The sequence below is a fragment of the Carcharodon carcharias genome (assembly GCF_017639515.1).
Source record: "Carcharodon carcharias isolate sCarCar2 chromosome 27 unlocalized genomic scaffold, sCarCar2.pri SUPER_27_unloc_18, whole genome shotgun sequence".
NCBI classification, from domain to species: Eukaryota; Metazoa; Chordata; class Chondrichthyes; order Lamniformes; family Lamnidae; genus Carcharodon; species Carcharodon carcharias.
This window is the reverse complement of record NW_024470633.1, coordinates 156181-169659: the sequence shown is the minus strand read 5'-3', so window position 1 is coordinate 169659 and position 13479 is coordinate 156181. Positions and strand designations below refer to the sequence as shown.

Sequence of the window (13479 nt, the reverse complement as noted above, 5' to 3'; positions counted from 1 at the left end):
GGAGAAGTGGAGAGAGGTGGTGGTGAGGTAGAGTTGGGCAATGTCAGTGTACACATGATAATTGACACTGTGTTTCCATATGATGTTGTTGTGCAGAATGTTGATGAGAAATAAGAGGAGGCCAAGGCTGGATCCTTTGGAGACACCAGAGGTAACTGTGGGAGTGGGAAGGGAAGACATTACAAGTGATTCTCTGGCTATGATTAGATAGAGAAAAATGTAACCAGGAGAGAGCAGCTCCACCCAGCTGGACGACAGTGGAGAGGTGTTGGAGCAGAAGGATGTGGTCAACCCTGTCAAAGGCTGCGGACAGGTTGAGAAGGGTTAGTTTCCCTTTGTCACATTCACATAGAATGTTGGTGGCTTTGATCAGAGCTGTTTCAGTCCAGTGGCAAGGGCAGAAACCTGATTGGAGGGATTCAAACAGGGAGTTCTGGGAAAGCCGGGTACAGATTTGGGAGGTGACAACATGTTCAAGGAGTTTGGAGAGGAGAGGGAGGTTGGAGTTTGGGCAATAGTTTGCAAGGATGATGTGGTTAAGGGTTTGAATTTTGAGGAGGGGGTGATGATGGCAGATTTGAGGGAGAGATCAACAGTACGTGAAGAGAGAGAACTGTGAACAATATCAGTGAACATGGGGAAGTTGGGTTATCAGCAGTTCAGTGGGAATAGGGTCAATGGAGCAAGAGGTGGGTCTCATGGACAAGGTGAGCACTGGGAGGGCATAAGTTTGGGAGAGAAACTGGAGAAAGATTTGGGTTCAGGGCTCAGACAATGAGGAACTTTAGAGACAGTTTATCCCGGTGGGTTAGTGGAAGGGAGGGAAGCAGCAGAGGCAGCTGATCGGATTGTCTCAATCTTAGTGACAAAGAAGCTCCATGAGCTCCTCACACTTGTTGTTGGGGGTGAGGCTGGAGGAGACAGGGAAGAGGGACAGCCCTTCAAAAGGAACTAACTTGCATTGGAAATAGTAAAAAGATTCAACGCATTGTATTTAACACAAAGCTGATTTATTTTACTTCTATCCAAAATATGAACCACTATATCTGTCCTGGAGCTTACCAACTTCAGCAGAAACATACCCAAATGAACATGGTCCAGTCTTCCATGTGACTGACAGCAAAATCCCATCACTGTAGTGACCTGTGAACTCGCTGATGTCTGTGTAGGTTGGATGACTGAGTGAATCCTTTCCCACAATCAGAGCAGGTGAACGGCCTCTCCCCAGTGTGAACTCGCTGGTGGACAGTGAGTTCAGATGACCGCCTGAACCCAGTCCCACACTGAGAGCACCTGAACGATCTCTCATCGGTGTGAACACGTTGATGTGTAATTAGGTTCCCGGAACTTTTACAGCACTTCCCACAGTCTGCGCATTTGAAAGACCTCTTTCCTGTGTGAACTCGCTGGTGTGTCAGAAGGCTGGATGACTGAGTGAATCCCTTCCCACACTCGAAGCAGGTGAAAGGTCTCTCCCCAGTGTGACTGCGCTGATGTTTAGTGAGGTCAGATGATCGCCTGAACCCAGACCCACAGTGAGAGCACCTGAATGGTCTCTCGTCAGTGTGAACACGTTGATGGGATATCAGTTCTCCAGAACTTTTAAAGCACTTTATGCAGTCTGCGCATTTAAAAGGTCTCTCGTCTGTGTGACTTAGCTGGTGTTTGAGCAGGTGGGATGACTGAGCGAATCCCTTGTCACACTCAGAGCAGGTGAACGGCCTTTCCCCAGTGTGACTGCGCCGATGAATTTCCAGCTCAGATGGACACGTGAATCCCTTCCCACAGTCCTCACATTTCCATGGTTTCTCTCCAGTGTGACTGCGCTTGTGTTTTGACAGAGCAGATGATCGGCTGAATCCTCGTCCACACACAGGACACGTGTACGGTTTCTCCCCACTGTGAACGGTGCTTTTTCCTTCCATGTTCAAAATCCGATCATATTCTGGTTACAATAAATTGGGCGACTCCGTCAGATCCTGATGTGATGTTTGGTCTCACTTTCCCGACTGCAAATCCTCCTCTTCTAATACCCTGTGAAATTGATTTAAAACGAGAGTGAGAGAGAACCACAATAACACAAAAGCAGGTTGTGAAATTGAGCTGAATAAATCTAGGAATTTGTGGGGCCAGCACAAGGAAAAAGTGACCATGAAAACTGCTGGATTGTCATAAAAACCTAACTGGTTCACTAATGTCCTTCAGGGAAGGGAAGCCGCTATTCACTCTGTGCCCACTCAAGACTCCATCCACAAATTTGAAAATTGAGCCTGAACACCAAGATCTGTGTCATCTATATATGTTCTGGAGAGCAGGAGTCCTCACAGTGACTCCTGGGGATCTCCACTATAAACCTTATTCCAGTCAGAAAAAATCCATTAACCACAACTCGCAGTTTCCTGTACTCAGCCAGTTTTGTATCCATGTTGCTACTGTCCCTTTTATTCCATGAGCTAACTCTGCTCATGCCTATTGTGCGGCACATTCTCTAATTCCATTCTGAAGACCATGTACACCACATTAACAGCAGCATCCTCATCACCCACTCTGTTATCTCTCCAAATACCTTAAGCAAGTTTAGTAAACACAATTTTCCCTTAACAATTCCATTAAGGTGTTCCTGAATTAGCCCACGCTTACTCACATGACTATTAATTTTGTCCTGAGTTGAGAAGGGGTAACACATCCACATGGATAGAGGATTAGTTAGCTAACAGGAAGCAGAAGAGGGAAAACTGGTCTTTTTCAGGCTGGCAAGATGTGACGAGTGGAGTGCCACAGGTACAGCAAGTGATTAGGAGTCAAATGTCTCTTGTTAGAGTGAGCTCATTGATGGGACATCAGGTCTTTGGAACTTATGCAGCACTTACTGCAGTCTGGACAACTAAACAGTCTCTCTGCCCTGTGACTTCGCTGATGCTTCAGCAGATTGGATGAGAGACTGAGTCTCTTCCCACAGTGGGAGTAGATGAACGGTCTCTCCGCAGTGTAAGTGCATCGATGAGCTTCCAGCTAAACGGTTAATTGACTCCCTTCCCACAATCCCCACATTTCAATAGTCTCTCTCGGCTGTAACAGGATTTATGTTCTGACAGATCAGATGATCGGCTGAAGCCTCGTCCACACACACAACACGTGTACGGTTTCTCCCCACTGTGAACGGTGCTTTTTCCTTCCATGTTCAAAATCTGATGATATTCAGGTTACAATAAATTGGGTGGCTCCGTCAGATCCTGATGTGATGTTTGGTTTCAGTTTCCCAACTGCAAATCCTTCCCTTCTAATTCCCTGTGAAATTGATTTAAAACAGAGAAAAGGGAAAGAATGAGAGAACCCACAAAAACACAAAGGCAGATTGTGAAATTGAGCTGAATGAATCTAGGAATTTGTGGGGCCGGCACGAGGAAAAAGTGACCATGAAAACTGCTGGATTGTCCTAAAAAACCCAACTAGTTCACTAATGTCCTTCAGGGAAGGGAACCTGCCACCCAGACTGTGTGTACACAAGACTCTGGACCCTCTGGAAAGAGGGGAAGAGAGCAACAATGAGAGAGGTGATAGAGGCACCCGGTAAAGCAGGGGGATTTTAAATCCCTACAACTCAACCAGAAGTTTGACAGAATCTTCCGAACCCTCAACCTCCACGTGCTAGAAGATCTAGGGTAGCAGGTGTATGTGAACACCATCACCTCCAAGTTCCGCTTCAACTAACACACCGACCTGACTTGTCTGACATCCAGTCCTGAATGAACAGAAATTTCCTCCATTTAAATATTGGGAAGACTGAACATTGTCTACAAACTCCACTCCCCAGACACTGACTCCATCCCTCTCGCTGACAACTGTCTGAGACTGAACCAGACTGTTCACAACCATGGTGAAATATTTCATCCCAAGATGAGCTTCCAACCACATATCCACATCATCACCAAGATCGCCTATTTCCACCTCAGTGACATCGCCCGACTCCACCCCAGTCTCAGCTCATCTGCTGCTGAAACTCTCATCCATTCCTTTGTAATCTCCTCCAGTCTCACAGACCCTCCCCCAGATATTGTCACTTTCTCTAATTTCGGTTTGCTGACAATTCCTAATTTTAATTGCTGCAACTGTTGTCATAGCTGCTGCCCATTGCCCCTTTAAAGGATGGCGGCCGCGCATGCACACTGCTGCTCATTGCCCCTTTAAAGGATGGCGGCCGCGCATGCGCACTGCCCATTGCCCCCTAAAAATATGGCGGACATCAATTGGACCTGAGATCGTGACAAAAGCCACCGTCGCCAAATCGGCGCTAACGCGGGGTCGGAAGCTCCTATTCGCGGTATGAGGTCTGCAGTGTATATTTATGAACGCGTCCCACCCGCTGGCCAGTTCCATTCGCCTTCACCTGCCCGCCGGATCCACTCTGCTTCTGCTCTCCTCCCTGATCCGACACGACTGCGACTCTCCTCCCAGCACCGCAACTGCGCATGCTCCGGCCAGAACCTAACAATGCGCATGATCCGCCCATAGACTGGAACTGCGCCTGCGCAATGATCTCCCGCAGTGAGGATAGAGCATATTCTCCCTCGTGGTGAATGCTGGGTAACTGCAGCGCCATTGAACCATGACGTTGTTAAATACAAAATCATATTCCGAGCTGCGATTATGATAGGTGCCAACCATACATTATTATTAATTCAATTGATACAGCCAGCAAGTGCATGGGAGTGGAACCTGCCACTTGGTCTGTGTCCCTACCTGAGGAGAGAGAGAGGGAGATGGGACAAGGTGAAGACGAAGGATTTTATACATCAACACAACCGAATTTTTATGGAACCTCCAAACCCTAAGGTTTACGCCACATAGAAGGAGAAATGTAGCAGATGCTGGGGAACACCCTTATCCCCATCTTTCCATCTAAGTCACACACCATCCTGTCTTGTGCATATTCTCACTGCTCCTTTATCGCTGAGTGAAAATGGTGGATCTCAGGTTTTTACATCATAACCTTGTGGGAGCACCTTCACTAGACAGTGGGGCAAGGAGAAGGCGGCGCATCATTACTTGCACTAAGACTAACTGGGGATGCGCAATATAATTAATAGACTTGCTACCAATGCCCACACACCAAGAATGAAGAATTTGTTTCTAAAACAAAACTCCTTTTATATTGCTTGGGGGCCAGTGTTTGTTTACTAATTTTATATTTGATGCATGAGGGCAGGTGGTTGGGGTTGTTTCTTCAACAAACTAATTTCCTAAGAATCAAACAGAAAATGTTTGAAATACTCAGCTGCTCAGGCAACATCTGTGGAGAGAGAAAGAGTCAACCTTTCAGGCCTTTGTTAGGGTTAACAACTGGGGGGTATGGGGAAAGAGGGGGAGTGGAATGAAGTGGGTTGGTCTTTGAGCTGGTACAGACTTGATAGGCTGAATAACCTCTGTCAGTCCTGTATTCTCGGATCCTGACACTGCTGGATCTTCCACAATCTCCTGTTTTCATGTGGTTCTTGCTGCTGCCGCTCACCTGCACGGGAGGCTGGTCTGTGTATCACTCCATTTACTGAGATTGTGTTAAACTAACTGCAGCCCCTCATCCAGCTTCCTCTTTCCTGATCAGACATCAGCTGTTTTTTTTCTTTTCTAAGACCACTAACTGTCAAACCAGTACGTACTTAAAAAAATTCTGTTTATCTGGCACATGGAATCTGACTCCTTTTCTCCTCTTTAATTAGTTTTTGGTCTCTCCCTCTCTTTTATTCTCTCTCTCTCGCTCTATCTATCTATCCCTTTAGCCTATCACTATGTTCCTCCCTCTCAACTCCATCCAACTCCAAAATTTCCCATAACTAACCAAGGGCTCTCTGTGATCATTTGTACTTCCTGTACACACTCTGACCACATCAATTCTTGCTCATTTACATTGCTGTTCATTTACAGACCCACCCTGACAAGTCGTATTACTGTTCATTTACAGACTCTACCTGAAAAGTCACGTTGTTGTTAATTTAGACCCTCCCTGACAAGTCACATTGCTGTTCATTTACAGACCCTCCCTGGCAAGTCACATTGCTATTCATTTACAGACCCTCCCTGACAAGTCATATTGCTGTTCATTTACAGACCCTCCCTGACAAGTCACATTGCTATTCATTTACAGACCCTCCCTGACAAGTCACATTGCTATTCATTTACAGACCCTCCCTGATAAGTCACATTGCTGTTCAGTTACAGACTCTCCTTCGACCGTCACAATTTCTCCTCCATTTACAGACATTCTCTGACTGGTTCCAATTTCTTCTCCATTTACAGGTGCTCCATACTCAGTCAAAAATTCCCCTTGATATTTGTGAATGGGAACAGTTTAAAGGGACTAGAGGATCAGAACAGTAAAGAGGTGGGTGATTCCAGCTAACAATTGTCTTTGTAAATCAGTAGATTTGAGAGTCTAGTGTCAACAATCTTAGTACCTTTTTAAGAAATACAAGCTGAGCAGATTCTTTGTCCTCTACCGTATATTATATTGATCCATCAATCAGAGTAAATACGCAAGTCCCATGTGTCCACAGTAACTTAAACGAGGTCAGGCTACTGGATCGAACCTCAGGCACCCTGAGCTTAATCTCCGGTGTCTCCAGTTCAGACTGCCCCCTTACATCAGTGTCCCCTCACTTTTATAATCTGTGGTGATGCAGCGCTGGTCCCTGAATCTTCTTTGTCTTCTCTGCTGGGTTTTGGCAGGAAGTGAGGAAAAGACAGCTGGAATTTTTTCTAACCTGTGATTTACAAGGAGACATTCCTTGGTTCCCAACAGTTACTTTTCCTCAGGAATGTTCTCATTCTCCAAAAACGCCCCTGCCAACTGTTAATTCTGTTATTTCTGATAGTTACACAATTATAGGTATAAACATCACACATTATAATCTGATCTATTCTGTTCCTCACTCTGGTTTCAGTTTATATTGTGGTTAATAACAGACAAACTCTGAACTTTTCCCTGATCTGATTCGAGTTTCCAATGAGCTGATTCTGTACAATGGAATGTCTTATCAGTGTTGCCGTGGTGACCTGTCTGCAGTGAAGAGCCTGTTTGAGTTTCTAACTCAGACTAAACTGCTCTATCCCATAAAACACACGTTATATCAGAGAATTTACCTCAAAGTATTTTAGCCATGTTACAAGGGGTTCAGATACACAGGTCTTTAAATTTGAAGGATAAATTTAAAATGCTGTTTGATCCTGTTACTCCACTTTTCTTTATCAAATTAACTTGTAAATCATTGGTTAAGCTGCATTTAGAATATTTCGTCAAATCCTGGGCACCTTATAACAGGAATGATGTCAAGGCCATGGAGAGGGTGCAAGGGACATTCACAGATAACACCATGGATGAGAGCCTCCAGCTAAAAAGGGGTCCATTCGGCCCATTGTGCCTTTGCCAGCTCTTTGGAAGTGATCTGCTGTTTCCCCATGGCCCTGTCAATGTTTTCCTTCAAGCATTTCTCCAATTCCCTTTTGAAAGTTACTGTTGAACCTGCTCCCACCAAACTTTCAGACAGTGTATTCCAGATGATAACAACTGACTGTGGAATGAAATGTTTTCTCATGGTGACCTATCTGCTGTGAAGCTCCTGTTTGAGTTTCTAACTTAATTCCAATTTCTCTTTCCCAGGTGGAGAGACTGGAGACACTGGGGGTCTTTTCATTAGAACTAAGCAGGATGAGAGAAGATGTAAGAAAGGAGTTCAAAACTGGATCAAGGACATGATCCAAAATATTCCAGATACTCCTTGTCCTTCAGGATCTGTGTCCAGCGGGGAAACTGATGGTTTTATCTCATCATCATCGAGGTTAACAACTACTGTCAGACACAAAGACTCTCCAATCAAATACAGCACAGATTAGATACAGAGTAAACCCATCAGCCTGTCCCCCGGATACAGATACTGAGGGACAGGGAGTGTCCGGGACAATGACATTTCTCACTCAGTAAGGTAGAAATTGATCCTATATCTTTCCCCATTAATCCTGAGTTCCACATGTCTTGAATCCTCCTTCTGTTTCCCTCCCTGTAACAGCACTGAGCTAAAGCCAGCCCATAATAAGCAGGGCTCAGGGAGAATGGCTACTAGGCACTGCAGTGATGTCATAAAGCAGCATCATTCAGCCCAGCTGGTCTTCTCCCTGTCCCTTTAAAGGTGGAAAACTGGGACATCCTGTCTCCAAACACATCCCACCCTGTTCACACTGAGAATCCCAGGGTGGGGAACTGGGACATCCTGTCTCCAAACACATCCCACCCTGTTCACACTGAGAATCCCAGGGTGGGGAACTGGGACATCCTGTCTCCAAACACATCCCACCCTGTTCACACTGAGAATCCCAGGGTGGAGAACTGGGACATCCTCTCTCCAAACACATCCCACCCTGTTCACACTGAGAATCCCAGGGTGGAGAACTGGGACATCCTGTCTCCAAACACATCCCACCCTGTTCACACTGAGAATCCCAGGGTGGGGAACTGGGACATCCTGTCTCCAAACACATCCCACCCTGTTCACACTGAGAATCCCAGGGTGGGGAACTGGGACATCCTGTCTCCAAACACATCCCACCCTGTTCACACTGAGAATTCCAGGGTGGGGAACTGGGACATCCTGTCTCCAAACACATCCCACCCTGTTCACACTGAGAATCCCAGGGTGGGGAACTGGGACATCCTGTCTCCAAACACATCCCTCCCTGTTCACACTGAGAATCCCAGGGTGGAGAACTGAGACATCCTGTCTCCAAACACATCTCACCCTGTTCACACTGAGAATCCCAGGGTGGGGAACTGGGACATCCTGTCTCCAAACACATCCCACCCTGTTCACACTGAGAATCCCAGGGTGGGGAACTGGGACAAACTGTCTCCAAACACATCCCTCCCTGTTCACACTGAGAATCCCAGTATTTGAGAGGTGACAGCACGTTGGAACAGTGTGGAGAGGAGAGGGAGGTTGGAGATGGAGCAGTAAGGACAGTGAGGTGAAAGGGTTGATTTTTGAGGAGGGGGTGGTGATGGCAGATTTGAAGGAGAGAGTGACACTACCTGGAGAGAAAGAACTGTTAACAATCTCAGGTGAACACGGGGTGGTTGGGTGATCAGCAGTTTAGTGGGAATAGGGTCGATGGAGCAGATGGTGGGTCTCATGGACAAGATAAGCACTAAAAGGGACATGAGGGGAAATGGGGGTGGGGAAACTAAAGAAAGATGTGGGTTCAGGGCTCAGTCAAGGGGGGACTTTAGAGACAGTATGACCCGGTGGGCTAGTAGAAGGGAGGGAAGCAGCAGAGGCAGCTGATCAGATTGCGTCAATCTTAGTGACAAAGAAGCTCCATGAGCTCCTCACGCTTGTTGCTGGAGGTGAGGATGGAGGAGACAGGGGAGACGGAGAGCACTTTAAAAGGAGCTAACTTGTGTGAGAGATAATAAGTGTGCATTCAACAAAAAGCTGATTTATTTGATTTTTAGCCAGAATATTAACCCCAACATGTGAGTGGAGCTTATTATCTTCAGCAGAAACAGACTCCAATGAACATGATTCAGTCCTGGAAGTGATTAACACCAAAATCCATTCACTGCAGTGACTTGTGAACTCGCTGGTGTCTCAGCAGGTTTGATGACCGAGTGAATCCCTTCCCACACTGGGAGCAGGCGAACGGCCTCTCCCCAGTGTGAACTCGCTGGTGTCTCAGCAGGTTGGATAACTGAGTGAATCTCTTCCCACACTCAGAGCAGGTGAACGGCCTCTCCCCAGTGTGAATTCGCTGGTGTACAGTGAGTTCAGATGATGTCTTGAATCCAGTCCCACAGTGAGAGCACCTGAATGGTCGGTCGGCAGTGTGAACACGTTGATGGGACATCATGTTCTTGGAACTTTTAAAACACTTCCCACAGTCTGGGCATTTAAAATGTCTCTCATCATGGTGAACATGTTGATGGGACATGAGTTCACCAGAATGTTTATAGCACTTCCTGCAGTCTGGGCATTTAAAAGGTCTCTCATCAGTGTGAACTCGCTGGTGTGTCAGCAGGTGAGATGACTGAGTGAATCGCTTCCCACACTGGGAGCAGGTGAACGGCCTCTCCCCAGTGTGAATTCGCTGGTGTAGGATGAGTTGAGATGATCGCCTGAACCCAGTCCTGCAGTGAGAGCACCTGAACGGTCTCTCATCAGTGTGAACACGTTGATGGGACATCAGCTCTCCAGTACTTTTATAGCACTTCCCACAGTCTTGACATTTAAAAGGTCTCTCTCCAGTGTGAACTCGCTGATGTGACAGCAGCTCAGACAACTGAGTGAATCCCTTCCCACACTGGGAGCAGGTGAATGGCTTCTCCCCAGTGTGAACTCGCTGGTGCCTCATTAGGTTAGAAGACTGAGTGAATCCCTTCCCACACTCAGAGCAGGTGAATGGCCTCTCCCCAGTGTGAAGTCGCTGGTGTCGCATCAGGGTGGATGACTGAGTGAATGTCTTTCCACACTGGGAGCAGGTGAATGGCCTCTCCCCAGTGTGAATTCCATGGTGTACAATGAGGTCAGATGATTGCCTGAACCCAGTCCCACAGTGAGAGCACCTGAACGGTCTCTCGTCAGTGTGAACGCGTTGATGGGACATCAGATCCCCAAAACTTTTATAGTCCTTCTCACAGTCTAGGCATGTAAAAGGTCTCTCTCCAGTGTGAACTCACTGGTGCCTCAGCAGGTGGGATAACTAAGTGAATCCCTTCCCACAGGTGAAGCAGGTAAACTGTCTCTCCCCAGTCTGACAGTGCCGATGGGTTTCCAGCTCAGAGGGGGATCTGAATCCCTTCCCATAGTTTTCACATTTCTGTCCTTTGTCCCCGTTGTGATCACATTTATGTTTTGACGGATCAGATGATCGGCTGAAGCCACATCCACACACAGGACACGTGTATCATTTGCCCCACTGTGAACAGTACAACTTCTTTCCACGTTCAAAATCCGATCATATTCAGGTTACGATAAATTGGGCGACTCCGTCAGATCCCGATGTGATGTTTAGTTTCAGTTTCCCGACTGCAAATCATCCCGTTCTAATCCCCTGAGAAATTGATTTAAAACAGAAAAAAGGGAGTGAGAGAGAACCCACAAAAATACAAACGCAGGTTGTGAAATTGAGCTGAATGAATCTGGGAATTTGTGGGGCCGGCACCAGGAAAAAGTGACCATGAAAACTGCTGGATTGTCATAAAAACCCAACTGGTTCACTAATGTCCTTCAGGGAAGGGAACCTGCCACCCGGTCTGGGCTTACATAAGACTCTGGCCTCTATGAGAGCACATAGATAGAGAGAGAGAGAGAGAGGTATCTAGGAGCAGTAGGGGGTGAAGGAGAAACATTTCATATTTCTACGATGCAACCAGAACTTTGACAGAATTTCCCAAACCCTCAACCTTCTCCCCCTATAATGACCAGGGTAGTAGGTGTATGTGACACACCATCACCTCCAAGTGCCCCTGCAACTCACACACGGTCCTGACTTGTCTGACATCCAGTACTGGATGAGCAGACATTTCCTCCATTTAAATATTGAGAAGACTGAAGCCATTGTCTTTAGTCCCCACTACAAACTCCATTCCCTCACCAACGACTCCATCCCTCTGCCTGACAACTGTCTGAGACTGAACCAGACTGTTCACAATCATGATGAAATATTTCACCCCAAGATGAGCTTCCAACCACATATCCACATCATCACCAAGACCGCCTATTTCAACCTCAGTAACATTGTCCGACTCCAGCCCAGTCTCAGCTCATCTGCTGTTGAAACTCATCCATTCCTTTGTTCCCTCGAGACTTAACTATCCTAACACAATCACGGCCGGCCTCCCACATTCAACCTCCTTGTAATCTTGAGGTCATCCAAAACTCTGCTGCCCATGTGCTTACTCGCACCAATTCTTGTTCACCCATCTCCCCTGTGCTCAGTGACCCAGAAAGGTTCCTCTTCAGGAAGCAGCTAAATTTTATATTTCTCATCCTTGTTTACCTCCATGGTTGTGTTCATCCCTATCTCTGTAATCTCCTCCAGACACACACTCCTCCGAGATCTCTACACTCATCTCATTCCAGCCTTTGAGCATTCCTGGTATTAATCACTTCACCATTGGTGACCGTTCTTTCATTTGCCTAGGCCACAAGCTCTGGAATTTTGTCCTTGGTCTTCTCCACCTCTCTTTCTCCCCTTTAAGTCATTCCTTAAAACCGACCTCTTTGACCAAGCTTTTGGTCACCTGCCCTAATATCTCCTTATGTGGCTCAGTGTCAAATGTTACTTTGTAACATTTCTGTGAAATGTCTTGGCAAGTTTTATCATATTAAAACCCCAGTATAAAAACGAATTGTTGTCACTGACTTGGACATATACCGTTGTTCCACCTCATCAATCAGACATTGTAACTCAAAGCATGAAGCAGTCTGAATAAGTTGTTCTTATTCTGTCAATTAAGATTCCAAAAAGGTTGCCCTCAATAAATATGGCCGCCGCGCATGCGCCCCGTCGGGCATTGCCCCCAATAAAGATGGCGGCCGTCAACACGGGGCCTGAAAGTAGGAGAAACCTGCGGCCTCACTCGGCGCAAACGAAGGGGATGGTCCAAAGTTTACCATAAGTTCTTTTTCTGGGTTTGCCGTTTACACAACATGTTTACAAAGCCAACCCGCCCACCGGCCAGTTCAATCGCTCCCTTCTCCCCATCATTTCATCCACTCACCGATTGCAGAACTAAGAATTAAACCTCTCAACGCCATTACTCACACTGCGCATGCTTCACTCCCAGCCCGGCCCCGCCCCTCATTCACTCCGATTGGCTGAAGGCTCAGCAACTCCAGCGCCGTCCTCCAGTCCCGCCCGTTTTTCCTATTGGTCCGGAGCTGCCGTCAATCAGCCGGGCATTGTGACGGTTTCAGATGGTGAGAGCGGCCACAGACTCAGCCTGACTTGCTGATTCTTGGCAGCATTTTCTGTTTGGGAATTAGAGCTGGAGATGGATGGTCAGTTCCCCTCTGTCCGGGGGGGATTCACACTCATTTCCCTAGTGCACTGATTATCACGTTTACTTTACATGAGAAAGTCCCGGGTTTAATCCCGGCTGGAAGCTTTGTGTTTACAATTGTTACTGAGGAGGAATTAACAATGAGTTTAGTTTCATGTCGAACAGGGGAACAGTTATTGTCTCATTCTGTAAAAGCTCCTTCTTCACCTTAAAACAGGGAACGATAATTCAGAGAAAATTAATCCACTGTGAAGCCAAAAACAAGATACTGGAAATCCGACCTCAAAACAGAAAATGCTGGAAACTTTCAGCAGGTCAAACAGCTTCCATGGAGAGGGGAAAAGAGTGAATGTTTCAGATCACTGGCTTTTTATAGAAAATGGAAGAAGTTAGAGATGTGATAGTTTACAAACAAGTACAGAGTCAGGGAA

General features: G+C 46.6%; 1 protein-coding gene across 1 annotated transcript; it reads right to left on the bottom strand.

The window, feature by feature from the left end:
• Positions 1–993: 993 nt before the first annotated feature.
• LOC121273825 (zinc finger protein 420-like) lies at positions 994–12808 on the bottom strand. Its single transcript, XM_041180976.1, has 4 exons — positions 12721–12808; positions 10008–11094; positions 9617–9926; positions 994–1899 (listed from the first exon to the last, which is right to left on the bottom strand). The coding sequence occupies exons 2-4, from the start codon at positions 10645–10647 to the stop codon at positions 1131–1133; spliced, it is 1719 nt and encodes a 572-aa protein (XP_041036910.1). The 5' UTR covers positions 10648–11094; positions 12721–12808; the 3' UTR covers positions 994–1130.
• Between the last annotated feature and the right edge of the window lie 671 nt (positions 12809–13479).

What these genes read in the sequence shown, in the direction of transcription:
- LOC121273825 (XM_041180976.1), bottom strand. Translation starts at nt 10,647, where the DNA reads ATGTCCCATCAACGCGTTCACACTGACGAGAGACCGTTCAGGTGCTCT. An exon ending in ACCTTTTAAATGCCCAGACT is followed by an intron (nt 9,927 to 10,007) that starts GCAGGAAGTGCT and finishes TTAAATGCCCAG; the next exon opens with ACTGTGGGAAGTGTTTTAAA. An exon ending in AGACACCAGCGAGTTCACAA is followed by an intron (nt 1,900 to 9,616) that starts GTCACTGCAGTG and finishes CACCGTTCACAG; the next exon opens with TGGGGAGAAACCGTACACGT.